Consider the following 17,202-nt stretch of genomic DNA (forward strand, 5'->3'; position numbering starts at 1 on the left):
TTGGGAATTCACAGCTGTCAGGTGCTGAGGAAGGTGGTGATATTTATTCATACATGAAATAAAACTGTTGACACTTTCCCTTTAATAATTGTCAAATGCCAGTTTGACACATTTTTCTCAAGGACTTTGTTGATTAAGATTGGCTTACAAAACATACAAATGAACAATAAACCTTAGCAGGACAAAAAACTCAGCAACTCAAAAGCCTAAGGGTTCCGTTTCACATAGCGATGCACCAGAGATCCCCACAATGATACGACCTGGTAGGGATCGCTGGTGCATCGCTACATGGTCGCTAGTAAGCTGCTAAACAGGCAGATCTCTTCAACGACACACCAGCGATCCCGACAACGATACGACCTGGTAAGGATCGCTGGTGCGTTGTCACACAGCAGCTTTTCTGACGATTTCCGCCTGTGTGGCGCCCCCAGGGGTATGGTCGCCACAGTGGCTTTGTCTTCCTCCAGGGGAGGGTAATGCCAGGCTTGGAGGCAATGATGGGTCTCTCTTGCAGTCAATCCATACATGCAACACAGTTCCACTCCAGGCCAGCAGGGGGAACTCTGAACCGGGATTAAGGGGAGGAGTGCTCTCTGAAGGCCAAGAGGAAGGGGTTGTGAGTTAGTGAGTTAGTCTGCGGAGGTTGAAGTGTGCAGACGTGTGGAAGGAGCGCTGACATAGAGCGCAGAGGATGAGCTCATCTCTGGAGAGAGCACATGAACTGGAGCCTGGTCTCCATGGTTGTACGGATACTAACGGTCCTGCAACAGACACCAGAGGAGTAGGAGGCTGTAAATGCCCTACTCCCATCTAAGACTTGAGGGCACAACAGCAGCTTTGATAGTGAGCCGGGACTCAGGAGAAAGGAGTCCCCGAGATAGGCTACAGCTGTCTACCATGCAAGTGAGGTTCTTGAGAACATCTGTCAGTAGGAACTCCAGTGTAACTCGGTACTAGGAGATCTTCACACTTAAAAGCGCTAGTAAGGAGACTGCACAGCCCGTCTGCTGAGAGAGAATTCCTGAATTGCTACCAGGCTTGTCTGCTCCAATACCATCTGTAATCAGGACCCTGGACTGCAGTTATCAAGTAAAGGTACAGAAATTGCACCCCGCTGTGTCTTGTCTGCTTCCTACCCTTCCGGCACTGCTACATCCCCGTGCCAACCACATCTACACTGCCCTGGGACATCAGCCCTGCCTGTGGAGGGCTATAACACCATTGCTGCACCACACCATCTGTCCCAGAGGATCTGTCTGCAGCATCGGCTTAACACCTCCATTGCCGAGCACCACAGGCGGCGTCACAAACTATTCATTTAACTACATTCCACTATTACATCTTCCTCTTACTTGGACGCCCAGGACCACGGTCCGGGTCACCGCTGCTGTGACACATCCCACTAATACCGGCCCGGTACCGAGTACCCCACAGCCCTGGGAGGGCGACCCAATTTGGCGTCACGAACAGGATTACGGAGCCCGGTACCCCCGGGTCCTGTGTGCCATAGACTGTGTTTGTGTAGAAGACTGTGTGTGAAATTGGCGCCAATTGCCGCCATTGCCGTGCTGCTTGGCGCGCATGGGAAGAAGGGGCAGGCCTTCGTGGGCGGAGCCTACCACAGAGCGCGAAGAAGTGAAGTGCCGTGCGGGAAGAGAGGACAGCGCACGAGAAGAGGAGGAGCTGAGGCCTACAGCCCGGAGCATCGGGCCCGCGCAGCGGTCGCCGGTGAGCTCACACAACCCCCGGCCCTGGCTAACGTTAACTAGGGGGGAGGAAGAGAACGTCCGTGCCACAAGACAATGCAGCGGCGGACGCCGCTGCCAACCCGGCGGCGCCCCAAGGAGGAGCACCTGCCGCAGAGGTCACCATAATACCGCTGTCCATGCCCTACATATCGGGAACGGCCTGGCTACCGCAGTACTCGGGTGAGTCACATACCCTGAGTGAATTTAAAGAGAGACTGTGCAGTTTGTTTAAAGTATACTCTCTGTCTGAGAACCAGAAAGTGAATATCCTGATTGGACAGCTAACGGGTGCAGAGCAGAGAGAAGTGAAAGCCTGGCAGGACACTGATAAAGAGACTGTTGCAAAGATCCTGGCCAAGCTGAGAAGCACCTTTGGCACCCGACTGCAGCTGAAATCAAGATGAGGTTCTTTGGCTGTAAACAGAAGGCGCAGGACAGTATAAGGGACTATGCCCTCAACCTGCAGGAGAAGCTGCGAGCACTTAAGCAAGTTGATCCTGACAGTGTGAAGGAGGAGGATAAGCTGTTAAAGGAGCAGTTCATTGAAGGACTCCTATCCAGTACCCACAGAGGACAGTTGCGTATCATAACCTTGCTGATTTTAAGGACAGGGCTATTCGGGTACTGCAGGAATCAACTGACAGCCGCCCAGTGCTCCCTAGGCGCCCAGTGATCACCTACCATCAGGAAGCAACATCTTTTCCTTCCATCCCTGTAGAGGCTGATGCACAGACTCTGGATAAAGATCCAACTGAGGAGCTGCGTCTTCAGGTCCAGGAGTTGGCCAAAGGGATGGCTGCACTTACCAAAACCGTGCAGTCCCTGCAGGTGTCCTCCAAAGAAAAGATCCAGCTTGCTTCCAGTCCAGAGGATGTCCCGTGGCTCCGGAGGAGGAGAGCCCCGCCACTTCGAGGCAACGATCGTTATGACCAGGACGGACGTCCCATCTGTCGTCGCTGCTACAAGGCAGGTCATCTTGCAAGATTTTGTCCTTTAAACGAGCAACCCCTGGGGCAGAGGGCCAAACCCCAGGAATAGGATCCCCAGGCCCAAGGAACTGGAGAGCCAAGTATGTGGGAGGAAGACCGATCCTTCCTGTGGTGATTGACGGCATCCCCATGAACGCTTTGCTGGACACTGGCTCTCAGGTGACCACTATGCCGTACATTCTTTACAAGATGTATTGGGCTGATTCAGAACTTACTCGTGGCCCAACGATGAACTGACAGTAGTTGCCAGTAATGGTCAGTCTTTGCCGCAGATAGGATATAAAGAATTTACTGTCAAAGTGGGTCGGGTAGAGCTAAAGTCTCAAGGTCTGATAGTTGTTGATATTGATCGACGTGAATGTAATCCCATGATGACTCTTGGTACAAATGTAATTGAAAACTGTCTGTCCGAGGTTATTGTCTTGTTGCAACAGGTGGCTGAGACTGCTGGTTCCAGTGAACAACGAGTCCTGAAGAAGGAGATCAGAGCCCTGATGCAAACACAACAGGTAGAACTCTCTGGTGGAGAAATTGGCAGTGTCAGAGTGAGTGATCCCTTCCCCATTGCAATACCCCCCAGATGTGAAATGTTGGTTTGGTGTCGGGCAGCTATAGGTCTTAGAGGGAGAGATTACCAGGCATTGGTAGAACCAGTATACTCCGATAGCAGGTCCACTGTCCTGACAGCCAGAGGGGTGGTTGATGTATGAAAAGGGAGAGTACCTGTACGACTTTTGAATTGTGGGAGGGAGGAGGCCACGATACCTTGGTACGCCACAGTTGCTAAGCTGCTCACTGTCAATAACAACTCTTTGCAGGCAGCAGAGCCCTTGGTCTCATCTGATCAAGTAGAGGACAATGGCTCTGTGAAGCAGATGGAGGAGTGGTGCCAGCAACTGCAGGTGGGAACTGACTCTACGCCCTACCAGAAAAATGGGGTTTACAGAGTGACACAAGAGTATGAGCGGGTATTCAGCAAACACCCACTAGATTTTGGGCAGGCAAAAGGGGTTCAACATCATATCCCCACTGGAGACCATCCACCCATAAAGGAGAGGTACCGACCTATACCCCCAACACAATACCAATGTGCTAAGAGTATGTTGAGGGAGATGAAGGAAGCAGGCGTTATCAGAGATAGTTGTAGCCCATGGGCAGCTCCCATAGTTTTTGTAAAGAAAAAGGATGGTACCATGAGAATGTGTGTTGATTACAGGAAAATAAACAGCATTACACATAAAGACGCCTACCCACTACCTAGAATTGAGGAATCATTAGCTGCACTTAAAACTGCCAATTACTTTTCCACCTTAGATCTCACTAGTGGGTATTGGCAGGTTCCTGTGGCAGAGGCAGACAAGGAGAAAACAGCATTTACCACTCCAATGGGTCTCTGTGAGTTCAATTATATGCTATTTGGGCTCTGTACAGCCCCAGGAACATTTCAACGGCTGATGGAGTGCTGGCTGGAACACATGAACTTTGAGACGGTCCTGTTGTACCTGGATGATGTCATTGTTTTCTCCAAAACCTATGAAGATCATCTGGAACATCTGGCTGAAGTGTTTGAAGCTTTGTCCAATTTTGGCCTGAAGGTGAAGCCCTCCAAGTGCCACCTTCTGAAGCCCAAGGTGCAGTACCTCGGTCATGTGGTCAGTGCAGAAGGTGTGGCACCAGATCCTGAAAAGGTCACAGTCATCCGGGACTGGCCGAAGCCCTGCAACCTTCATGAAGTATGCCAATTCCTGGGACTGGTAGGCTACTACCAAAGATTCATCAAAGGCTTTACTGAAATAGCCACCCCTATGCAAAATCTTCTGGTGGAGCAGTCCAAAAAGACTAAACAGAAAAATTCCACCTTTGAATGGACTGAAGAGTTGGAAAGGTCCTTCACCAGATTGAAGATGGCTCTCACAGGAGATGAAGTTCTGGCCTACCCAGATTATGACAAACCCTTTGTGCTGTACACTGATGCCAGCAACGCGGGACTAGGAGCAGTACTGTCGCAGGTAGAGAATGGGAAAGAAAGAGTGATCTCCTACGCCAGCAGGAAGCTGCGCCTCACTGAAAGGAACCCTGACAACTACAGTTCTTTCAAGCTGGAGTTCCTTGCCCTAGTCTGGGCAGTCACTGAAAGGTTCAAACATTACCTAGCCTCCGCCAAGTTCACTATCTTCACGGACAACAACCCGTTGACGCACTTGGACACTGCAAAACTAGGTGCACTGGAGCAGCGATGGATGGCTCGGCCCTCTAGCTATGAGTTTACCATCAAGTACCGGGCAGGGCACAAGATTGCTGATGCACTGTCCAGAATGCCTAACCTACCCGATGCAGGAGAAGACCCTGAGGCTCTTGAAGAAATAGAGTTACCTCCCTTCCACCGGCCACTTGCGGCCCAGCGTGCTCAAGGAGTGAGAAACAGACGGTCTGGCTTGAAGGAGGTCACCCTGAATCCATTAACCCATCATGACTGGGCAGAAACGCAAGATAGTGACCCTGCAGTCCACCTGGTGAAGGAGTTACTGTCACAAGCTGACTCACGCCCAGAGTCGGATGCTCCTTAGGAAACTCAGCAATTGTGGAAGGAGAGAGGCCGGCTGTTCATCTATGAAGGAAAGCTGTGTCGAGGAGTACTCATGAGCTGGTTTGGCAGATGATAGTCCCAAAGAGAGAGGCATCAATGGTCCTGGAAGCAAGGGTAATGCCAGGCTTGGAGGCAATGATGGGTCTCTCTCGCAGTCAATCTATGCATGCAACACAGTTCCACTCCAGGCCAGCAGGGGGAACTCTGAACTGGGATTAAGGGGAGGAGTGCTCTCTGAGGGCCAAGAGGAAGGGGTGGTGAGTTAGTGAGTTAGTCTGCGGAGGTAGAAGTGTGCAGACGTGTGGAAGGAGCACTGAGATAGAGCGCAGAGGACGAGCTCATCTCTGGAGAGCGCGCATGAACTGGAGCCTGGTCTCCACGGTTGTACGGATACTAACGGTCCTGCAACAGACACCAGAGGAGTAGGAGGCTGTAAATGCCCTACTCCCATCTAAGACTTGAGGGCACAACAGCAGCTTGGATAGTGAGCCGGGACTCAGGAGAAAAGAGTCCCCGACATAGGCTACAGCTGTCTGCCGTGCAAGTGAGGTTCTTGAGAACATCTTTCAGTGGGAACTCCAGTGTAACTCGGTACTAGGAGATCTTCAAACTTAAAAGCGCTAGTAAGGAGACTGCACAGCCCGTCTGCTGAGAGAGAATTCCTGAATTGCTTCCAGGCTAGCCTGCTCCAATACCATCTGTAATCAGGACCCTGGACTGCATTTATCAAGTAAAGGTACAGAAATTGCACCCCGCTGTGTCTTGTCTGCTTCCTACCCTTCCGGCACTGCTACATCCCCATGCCAACCACATCTACACTGCCCTGGGACATCAGCCCTGCCTGTGGAGGGCTATAACACCATTGCTGCACCGCACCATCTGTCCCAGAGGATCTGTCTGCAGCGTCAGCTTAACACCTCCATTGCCGAGCACCACAGGTGGCGTCACAAACTATTCATTTAACTACATTCCATCATTACATCTTCCTATTACTTGGGCACCCAGGGCCACGGTCCGGGTCACCGCTGCTGTGACACATCCCACTGATACCGGCCCGGTACCGAGTACCCCACAGCCCTGGGAGGGCGACCGACCTGCATCCCTGAGTTCTGCATCACCAACGAGGTCGCTCGTCGGCGTCAAACAAAGCGATGCGCTCTGGCCAGCGGTACGCCGACGATGAAAAAATGGCCCAGGACATTCGAGCACGATCAGCGATATCCAGCTGGGGGACGGCCGCCGCTATGTGTCACATGTAGCGAGATTGCTGGCGCGTCACAAAAATCTGTGACAAATCAGCGATCTCGCTATGTGAGATGGGGCCTTAAGATCCACCTACTATATACATAAGCTATATTGAACCAATAATTAAAAAGAAGGGGCTTTTATAATGTACAGGGGGAGCTGACGAAGTGAGAAGTTGTTAGCCATCGGATTTCTGTCGCTGCACAGCGGGAACCCCGAGCCTTACTTCCAGCGGTCTCCCATTCCTCTCCAGCTGCAGAGGAGGTTGCTCAGCAAACTCATCGGTCCAGGCGCTCTGCCCAGACCAGCTCCATGGGTTTGCTTGTTGCTGCCACCTCTGGCATAGCTATGGCAATACATGCTACTCAGCAGCGAGATTCTCCAGGGACTAAGTCCCCATGTCGGGCCAGTGAGCATCTCCGTGGAGTGATCTTCCATTGGAGATCGAAGGTCACGTGCTCAGGTCCTGCTCGTGTTCGGATTGGCCTATCTGAGAAGCCAGGAAGGTCCCGGACGCTCGCGGCTATAAAAGGTTCGCATGGCCGCTCGGCCATGCACTAGGATAGACTGTATTTACAGACTATGTGGAGTGAGTGATGTATGCACATATGAATGTCTCTGGTGAATGACTCATTAAGAAACCCCTACCCTTGGTACGCATGTGTCGTGCAGCCTAGCCTGCTAGCGTCCAGGCTTAGGCGTAGGTAGGTCAGAGGTTGAGTCAGGCATCAGTCCTCACCAGGGACTCGGCACGCCTCAGTGCACGTGCTCCACACCTCATAGCGCTCAGTGGGCCTAGAGGGACTCTAACCCTGTGTCCTTGGGGTAGAGTTCTGTGGCCGTACACTGTGCGCTCTTTTGGCCGGGCTCTGTGAGCTAAACAGGCTCCGACATCTACGTTCAGCGGTTGTGCGGCTCTGTGCATTAACAGAGTTCGCTCCTGTTCACATTGGGTGACGTAACCCACGTGTGACTGTTTTCACACCACGTAATTCTTCCGCCATTATCTAGCAGCAGTGTACCACCTCTGCACGGTGGGCCCCGGGCTGCGAACGCACCTACTACTATTTTATAATTTGGTGCATTCAGCCAGCCCTAACAGAAGTAGTGGTACTGGCCCTAGTTCCGGTGAAGTGACGGGATTTCAGGGACATTCATATTACTGATTTTTCTATTTATTTTTTCGATTTTTTTTTATTTCTATTTTTGATTTTTTATAATTTTTTTTAAGATATTGATTTTTTCATTACGGCTTGCTCTTGATAAATTTCCTGAAATCCCGCCATCGAAGTCCGGATGGACATTTAAGAGCTGGTTATGATTGGGTCTTATGTTTAGACCACTACTGTGTCATTAATAATCTGGTGTATATGGGTCAGTTATAAATATTTTGTTTCACGGTGGTGTTTTCTTCTTTTCTTTACAAGGTCAATTAGGGGCAGTGAGGGTAAGTCGTTGTTGAGCGGGTGGTGCCTCTTTGCCTCTTAAAGTGACCGTTCGGCCATGCGCTAGTATAGACCATACTTGCTATGTGTGAATGGTGACGGATGTATGATTCTGGTGACTGACTTATTAAGAAACCCCTTCCCTCTGATATTACGCATGTGGATAGGGAATTAGTTCAGCAGTCAGCGCCAGTCAGTGGCAAGCCTTAGGCCACTGTGCACACCGCACCTCTGCGCTAGCGTCCGACATTGCGCCTGCTTTGTAGCTGTGTCGTCCTGCGGCAGTGTCCTACGCCGTGCTGCAGTTGCAGCCCTTTTTGGCGTTCGCAGTAGCGATGCCGCACACACGGTAGGTCTAGACGGACACAGCTCCTCTGTCTTAGGTCCTGCTCCTGTGACCTGATACCGTGTGTGCATCCACCTGAGGCCTGTGATACTAACAGGCTCAGTGTTTTTGTATGTTTATTTTGCGGCGCCTCTGTGTGTGAACAGAGCCCGCTCTGCACACTTCGGGTGAAGTCTAACACGTGCGCATTACACCGCCATATTGCTTGTCTGTTATTACCTAGCAGCGGTGTAACATCTACTGCACGGTGGACCCCGAGCGGCAAACGCACTTTATTATTTATTTTTATTTAGTGCATTCCGCCGTTCCTAACATAAAGCTTATGTATATAGCAGGTAGGTCTTGGTCTTTTGTTTTGCTTGTTTTCAAAACACCGGTCTTGGGGGCAGCAGGATTTTTTTTGTCCATGTTGTTAACTCATTACTTTATCATGTAAAGTGATATTTTTATATGTTCTATGCTAGTACACACAGGTTGGGTAGAAGCCATAGTCAATCATGAAAGTGACGCCCCGGATGAGATCGGGTATCAGAGTGGAGACATGGTGGAAATCATCACTACGTATATTGAATGCATGGAGTGGTTTGTGGGAAGAAATGTTACCACTGGAAGCGTTGGATTCGTAAGAACCTGCAATATGAAACCATATACGTCAGAAAAAGGGTAAGAAAATTGTTAAAATAGTTTTTTTTATAACTTAGGTCTTACTGCACCAACATTTGGAAACTGAACTAAATTCCAGGGTCATGCTGTCCCTCCCTACTACAAACGATGGGAAGCTGAGGGCAAATGATCATCTCCTCTCTTTGCCCCGTAAGGGTGTCCATGAGGAAGAAGGGGTTCCCATGTGGGACCTAAGAGCCACTGTCATGTCTACGTGTTGTGGTGATTCGCTCATTAGGGGGTAAATGAGTGCCATTTGTTTTCTAACACCAGATACATAGTGATTCCTTCTTATTCTTTAGAAATAATAGGGTTCTATAAGAAATGGTGCCCTTTGAATACATATGATTTGTGAATATGGTGATTCTAATGCTGTCTTATTATACAGACAGAACAGCACATTCCTCCCCATAAATGAGAGTGGACTGAGCAAAAACGGGGCCGAAGAAGAAGACTTTGACTTTGAGGCAGCAAAGACTTTATTGCAAAGAATATCCCATTCTGATGTCTGCCACTTGTACAAGCTCGGTAAGCCTTGGCTATGCGGTAATGTGGTAGAGTGCGGCAGATTCTCAGGACATTGCTTTATAGACTCTACAAGCATGATGCCGTGCAATAGGAATCCATGTATTGCCCATCTATAGCTGCCACGTGGCGTATACTTATTATTTACTCTTCTCGGCGCCTAAAGATAGACTCACGCTCATTTTTTTTCCTCATCTTCTTCCAAGAGCCATCTGTTTTGTTTTATTTTTAAGTAAGGACAAGTTTGAATTTTTTTCCCTATTTTTCAATACATTATATGGTAGAATGAATGGATGGTGACATTCCAAGCTGCCAGTGTGGTGAAATTATATAAAAAAAAAGTGCCATTATTCCATTGTTTTTTGTTTTTACAGCACTCATTGTGTAACTTCTCTTAGAGAATAGAAAAGCAGACCCGGAATTTATCCAAAATAGATAACTAGCGTGATAGAGCCCTCACACGGCTGGACACAGAGGTACTGTATATCTGGAACACTGTCTCTTTAAAGGGAACCTGTCACCCCCCCCCCCAGGCGTTTTTAAGTTCAAGAGCCACCTTGTGCAGCGCTAATGCTGCATTCTGTCAAGGTGGCTCTGTTACTTAGCTTCCGTTCCACCGCAGAAATAAAAGTTTATAAAATTGTTCAAAAATACCTGAAATTTGACAGGGGGGCAGGTCTTTCCCCCTCTGACAGACGCCTCGCATCCATCAGTCATTTCGTATTTGGCGCCGCCTCATCAGTTTTCTTTTGAAATGCTGGCGCCTGCTCCGTACTATAGTTTCGTGGGCATGCGCAGTCAGCGCTGCCCGACGTGCCCATGCTCTCAGATCACATCCCGGCCTTCATATCGTGCGGCCACAGATCCCGCCCCGAAGTCGCTTATGGTTTATTCACACTGCGGGGTTGGGAATCTCGGGCATGTGAAGTAGTTATCTGCGGCTCTCATGCCCAAGAATCCCTGCCCCCAGTGTGAATAAATCATAAGCGACTGCGGGGCGGGATCTGTGGCCGCGCGATATGAAGGCCAGGATGTGATCTGAGAGCACGGGCACGTCGGGCAGCGCTAACTTCGCATGCCCACGAAACTATAGTACAGCGCAGGCGCCAGCATTTCAAAAGAAAACTGAAATATGAAATGAGTGATGGATGCGAGGCGTCTGTCAGAGGGGGAAAGACCTGCCCCCCCCTGTCAAACTTCAGGTATTTTTGAACAATTTTATAAACGATTATTACTGCGGTGGAACGGAAGCTAAGTAACAGAGCCACCTTGACAGAATGCAGCATTAGTGCTGCACAAGGTGGCTCCTTTACTTAAAAACACCTGGGGGGGGTGACAGGTTCCCTTTAAGAAAATGCATGGTTTATTGTAGCAGCATAAACCAAGCTGAAAAACAAACACAGTCCTCTGGGCAAAACAGCAAAGTGAAGAAACAAAAGAAAGAAACACAATCATTTTCCTAGTGGGATCAGCCCGCTAACAGGCAGCAATGTCCACAGTTCAGTTAGAGCACTCCACTCCCTGGAGTCCTATCTCTCCAGAAACCACTGAATACTGGAAGCTCTGCCAGTCCCAACATGCAGTGTGCTGGAGGAAACTATTCTGGTTTTACATCACTGACGCAATCATGCGCAGTGACACGTATCTCCGCCACCATCACTTCACAAGTGACTTCACAAGTCTCAAAAAAAAAGTCCATAAACACATTAGAAACAGAAAATACACAAGTGGGTGAGCCACAGATGATGACCATAATTCAATGAGAAAAAAAAGTCAAAAAATCTTGGTGCAGAATAATCCAAAATTGAGTAGACAGATACCTCAAGATGCCATAAAAGATGAAACCTAGAGATCAAAGACAAAATATTCATAATCTCTGAACCCACACAGAATAGACCCATGTTTCGCACCAGCTTCATCTAGGGTGTAGTAAAAATGACCTGCCAAAAATGTCTCTGTGGGTCAGTATGATTATGGTGATACTAAACTTGTATATTTTCTTTGCAGTGGTTAAAAATCTGTGTGCGTCGCCATTTTTTGACACCCATATCATTTGTTTTCCTCAATGGAGCTGTGTGAGGGCTTGTTTTTCGTTTGGTTAGTCGACTTTTTTTTAAGCACCATGTGTTGGGTTTTATATAACACTGTATCGTTTTTCTATTGCATTTTTTGTGGAAAAATGATGGTGACAATAAAAATGTAAACTCTGGCATTTTGCTTTTTTTTCATACGGGTTCGAAAAGTTTATATTCAGATAGATTGGACTTTTACAAATTCAGTAATTATAAAAAAAAATTTATTATTATTTATATATTTTTAATCGGGTGATGGTGGGTATTTGAATTCTGTTTTTATTTTTCTTCTTTTTTTTCGCTTTTTTTATTCCTCTGTGGGATTTTGAACCTGAAATTTTTGATCCCGTTCTAAATACTGCAATACTGTAGCTTATAGAGAAAATGATAGTATCCTATGGTACATCAAGAAGGGGTTAAAGTGACTGTTACCCATATGTAGTTTCATACATCTACCGTAATATTTTTTAGGGAAAAATCCAACTGTATCGTGACTGCCACATTGGTTTCATGGCTTACCAATACTGTTGTTGGAAATTTAAAGGGAATCTGTCACCCCATTTTTCGAGTATCAGCTGCCGGCACCGACATCAGGGGCTTATCTACAGCATTCTGTAATGCTGTAGATAAGCCCCCGATGTAACCTGAAAGAGAAGAAAAATGAGTTATATTATACTCACCAGGGGGCGGTCCGGTCTTGGTCCTATGGGTGTTGCGGTCCAGCACCTCCCATCTTCTAACAGTGACGTCCTCTTTGCTGCCTGTCATGGCTCCTGCGCAGGGCAGAGCAGTATACTGCAGTGCGCAGGCGCCGGACCTCTCCCGGCACCTGAGCACTGCAGTACTCCACTCTGCCCTCAACAGGGCAGAGCAGTGCGCCTGCGCAGGAGCCACGACAGGCAGCAAAGAAGAGGACATCACCGTTAGAAGATGGGAGGCGCCGGACTGGACCGCTTCACCCATCGGACCAAAACCGGACCCGGACCGCCCCGGGGTGAGTATAATATGTCATTTTTCTTATCTTTCAGGTTACATCAGGGGCTTATCTACAGCATTACAGAATGCTGTAGATAAGCCCCTGATGGCGGTGCCGGCAGCTGATACTCAAAAAATGGGGTGACAGATTCCCTTTAAGGAAGTTTTAGTCCTGCCCTGAGGTCCCACATTTGATTGCTCCAGTCCCGAACGAAGCCCATCACACAGCAAATTTTCTGAAAAAATCAGGACAGTCCTAGAAAATTTGGGACAATTGGCATGCTGCATGTGAGAAGAGGGAAAGAAATACTAACATATAGTATGGGTATTGTATAGTAAGCTATGAAAATTATACAATGAAATTAAAAAAAAACTGTCTTCTTGCTATTATCTTTTATAACAGATCAGTTTGAGGAATCAGAAATTTGCCAAAATAAAGGTAAGTTTATAAAAATTAATAATTGAAATAAGTAATATTTCCCTGGTGGTCATTTTTACTCGATTTGTACATCCACAGAACCTGATAATATTTTATGCAAAGGCAATAGAGGCATAAGCTTGATTGTCACACAGGGATCCTGGTAGCAGAGTGGGATCAAAAGACCTGCTGACTCATAGGACTGATGCATAACAGTTAAAGGGGTTCCCTAAGCTAAAAGAATATTTTCCGGGTGGCTTCATATATATATATATATATATATATATATATATATATATATATATATATATATATAAAAAAAAATAACATTCACCTAGATCCAGCACAGGCCACTCTCGAAGCGATATGTCACTGATCATGTGCTGCAAAAGGTCATCTGACTGCGGCAACCCATCAAAGGCTAATGAGGTCCTACTGTTGGTTAACCGGTGACATCTTCCTCCCGGCTAAAGACAGCCCATGAAGCTGCCAGCGCTGCATTCAAGTAAGTCACAGAAGGTGGATATCACTTTGTTATTTTTTAACATACCAAGCCATCAAGAAAATTTTTATTTTGCTTAGATAGCCCCTTTAAGGCCATAATTGCCAACACTCTTGGAACATCTGGGAGTCTCTATTAGACTCCTAGAAGAGTTGATAAATCTTCTGGTTTCCCCCAAAAGCCTTCGGGAATCTCCTATAACTTTTTATTACCATAACACAAAGCCCCAATATTCTGAGGTACATTCAGGGGCTGGAATGGGGTGTTAAAAGGTGTTGTCTGTCAGAAAGGAGACATGCTTATGCAATTTTATCAAAGTTGTCCAGAAATAAAGATGAGCTTGATATCATCTTGAGATGTTACTTGAATGCTAGGCTGATTCTCAGTGCTGCCTACAGTCACCACTAGAGGGAGCTATGGAGCTTAGTGCATACTGTTATACTGCACACTGGCAGCTCCTAAGCTTCCCCTAGTAGTGGCTGAAGCTGTTATGCCGCACATTGGCAGCTCCTAAGCTTCCCCTAGTAGTGGCTGAAGGCAGTCAGCGCATAGCCTTGTTTAATCCATGTTTAAAAATATCTAATGAAATGAATCAGCGCAAAACAAGATAAAGCAAGGTAGATATTTACTTTCAGACCAAAATTAGTGAAATGTTAAATTTTGTGGATACCAGAGATCAGGAGCGGACACTGACAACTTGGGGCCCCTGTGTAAGGAAAGTGTTTGGGTCCCCCTCCTTTTATTGCAACCAAGCTATAAAGATATATACATATTACATAGTCTCCTCTCATTATGTATGTTGCCGTCCCTTATTACACAGTGCCCTCCCTTGTTATATACAGCACCGTCTGTTGCATATAAAATATTAATTATTTAATTTGCGCTGTTCTTTATCATATAGTGTCCTTTCCTGTTAGATATAAACTGAAATGGCTGCTGATGGAACATGGTAAAGCTTCTTTACTCATGCTGGAGGCTGATGGACTCGTGTTCTGGTGCTCTATCAGCAGTCATTTTATTTAATATCTAACAAGAGAGTACTCTAAGTGCTAATAAACAAATGGTGATGTGAATACCAAAAATAATGAGAATACACTATGGAAGGGAATTAGCTATATACAGTTTAACAAGACTTGATGATATGTAATAATGGACAGCCCTGTACATAACAATAGAGGACGCTACATAATAAGGATCAGCCCCAGACTTAACTAGAGAGAATGATATGTAATAAGAAACGACCCTCTGAGTAATAATGTTCCCCATACTGGGGTACAGTTCATTATATCAGGAGACTGTGAGGGCCATTGTAAAACCTTCAGCTTGCACCTTTTGAGGTAGTCTATTGTGAATTTTGTAGTTAGAATCATTATCCATTTATGATATGATACGATACACTTTATTGATCCCGAGGGAAATTATTTGTATCACAGCAGTGTTACAACAGCATTACGAACAAAACATTACAAACAGCATTACATAGAGTAACTACTAGACACAGGTCTTGCACATGACTAACCACAATACGTAAAAAACGTACAGAAATCTCTGACATTTCCCTTAGTGCGCCGTCCCTAGGTTGTAGCCATCTTTCACCCTTAGTGAATTGCTATACATCCCCATAGCAGTAGGCACAAACGATTTCCTGAATTTCTCCTTCTTGCACCTTAGTAGGATTAGACGGCTGCTGAATGTGCTCTTCTGATTCGAGAACAGCCCATATAGTGGGTGTGTATTATTGTTCATTATAGCCCTGCACTTCTTTTGAATCCTATCCTCTACTACCTCCTCAAAAGAGTCAAGATGGAGGCCAACAGCTGCACTTGCCTTATTGATAAGTTTGTTGAGCTTATTAGCGTCAGCTACTCGCACCCCACTGCCCCAGCAAATGATAGCAAAAAAGATGGCGCTTGCTACAACGGACTGGTAGAACATGTCCAGCATTTTAATGCACACATTGAACGACCTGAGCTTCCGCAGAAAGTACAGTCTGCTCATTCCCTTCTTGTAAATCTTCTCTGTATGACACCTCCAATCAAGTTTGCTGTCAAGGTGAACCCCCAAATATTTGTAGCTCACAATCATCTCTACCTCCTGGCCAGCAATAGTGATCGGTAAGTAGATATCCTTTTTCCTTTTATAACTCACCACAACTTCCTTGTTTTCTTTACATTTAGTTCTAGACAGTTAGGCTGAGTTCACACGTGGCGTTTTTTTCGCGTTTCCGCGGCGGTTTTAACCGCGCGATTTTGTCGCGAAAACGCGAAAAATAAGCATCCCATGCATTCCTATGGGATTCCGCAATGCTGTGCTAATGCTGCGGTTTTTACCGCGGCGGAATCGCTTTGCGGTAAAAAACGCAGCATGCTCATTAATTTGCGGAATCGCGGCGTTCCCGCAGCCATAGGAATGCATTGTTCCGCTTACTTCCCGCATGTGGCTGTGCACACCATGCGGAAAGTAAGCAGAACATTTTCGGATGGTACCCATGGTCCGGAGGAGAGGAGACTGTCCTCCGGACTTCGGGTACCATATCCCTGTAAAAAATAGAATTTAAAATAAAAAAATATTGTTGTTCTTACCTTCCGGCATCCCGTGCAGTATTCCCGCCTCTCTCCACGCTCCCGTTCCCAGTAATCCTTTGTGAAAATGCCCGCGATGGCGTCCGTTCTCGCGAGAACGCGAAGTCTCGCGGTCATTCGCGCGACGTCATCGCGAATTACCGCGAGACATCGCGATCCCGCGAGAATGGACATCATCGCGGGCATTTTCGCAAAGGATTACTGGGAACGGATGCGCGGGACGTCGGAAGGTAAGAATAACACCATTTTTTATTTTTTTTTACATTCTATCTTTTACTACTGATGCTGCATAGGCGGCCTCAGTAGTAAAAAGTTGGTCACACTCGTCAGACACTATGTTTGACGAGTGTGACCAACCTGTCAATCAGTTCTCCAAGCGATGCTACAGATCGCTTGGAGAACGCTAGCATTTTGCAAGCTAATTACGCTTGCAAAATGCTAGTTTTTCCGCGGGAAAATCGCGGGAATTTAAAATGCGATTTTCCCGCGGAATGGAATTCCGGAATTCTCGTTGTAATTTCCGCGAGAGTTCCGGTACGTGTGCACTTAGCCTTAGTCCGGCACCAATGTATAAAGTCAGAAACCACCTGTCATGATCCATGCTGGATCATGACAGATAAAAAGCACTAAGAACCTTTTTTTCCCTTAAGCTATGTGCTTAATGATAGTTTTGCCCCGGTGGCCGTTAGGGTCATTGTACTTGATGTTTTCTTTGCTTTGTCTTTTGCCCCCGGTGGTCAGTGGGGTTATAGCAGCTTTTTGCCCCTGATCATTTGACCATCCTCTTTTCCTATATAGGGTCACATGGTCTATGAGCAGGTGTTGGTGATATTGCTCTTTCCCAACCAAGTCTAGTGGAGAAAGGAACTACAGAGAATAGTTCCTGGCAGCTCAGGGGAGCTCTGGTGTATAGCTTCTGGTGGAAGTTGAACTCAGGTGTCGATCTTCAGGGGAAAGCTGCATTCTGGTGGTGGACTCTGTTGCTGGGAGCAATAGCAACAGAGCAAAGCTAAGTGGTGAATACCTGTTTGTATTTTTCCCTGGTGTGTATTACTACAGCGGTGGGGCCAGTGCCTGTGTGGGAGGAACGGCCCCCGTCGAGTGT

At 47.1% G+C, this 17,202-nt stretch overlaps 1 protein-coding gene across 2 annotated transcripts in view; it reads left to right on the forward strand.

Moving 5' to 3' along the window:
* SH3TC1 (SH3 domain and tetratricopeptide repeats 1) overlaps positions 1-17,202 on the forward strand; it is a 180,241-nt gene that overhangs the window by 99,004 nt on the left and 64,035 nt on the right. For both annotated transcript variants that reach the window (XM_073574548.1, XM_073574549.1), the window contains 3 exons: positions 8,825-9,023; positions 9,412-9,551; positions 12,999-13,034. In XM_073574548.1, coding sequence (XP_073430649.1) covers positions 8,825-9,023; positions 9,412-9,551; positions 12,999-13,034 — 375 coding nt within the window. The remainder of the gene's footprint in view (positions 1-8,824; positions 9,024-9,411; positions 9,552-12,998; positions 13,035-17,202) is intronic.

The sequence above is a fragment of the Dendrobates tinctorius genome, unplaced genomic scaffold, assembly GCF_039654945.1.
Source record: "Dendrobates tinctorius isolate UK_male_01 unplaced genomic scaffold, ASM3965494v1 ptg000039l, whole genome shotgun sequence".
Taxonomy (NCBI): domain Eukaryota; kingdom Metazoa; phylum Chordata; class Amphibia; order Anura; family Dendrobatidae; genus Dendrobates; species Dendrobates tinctorius.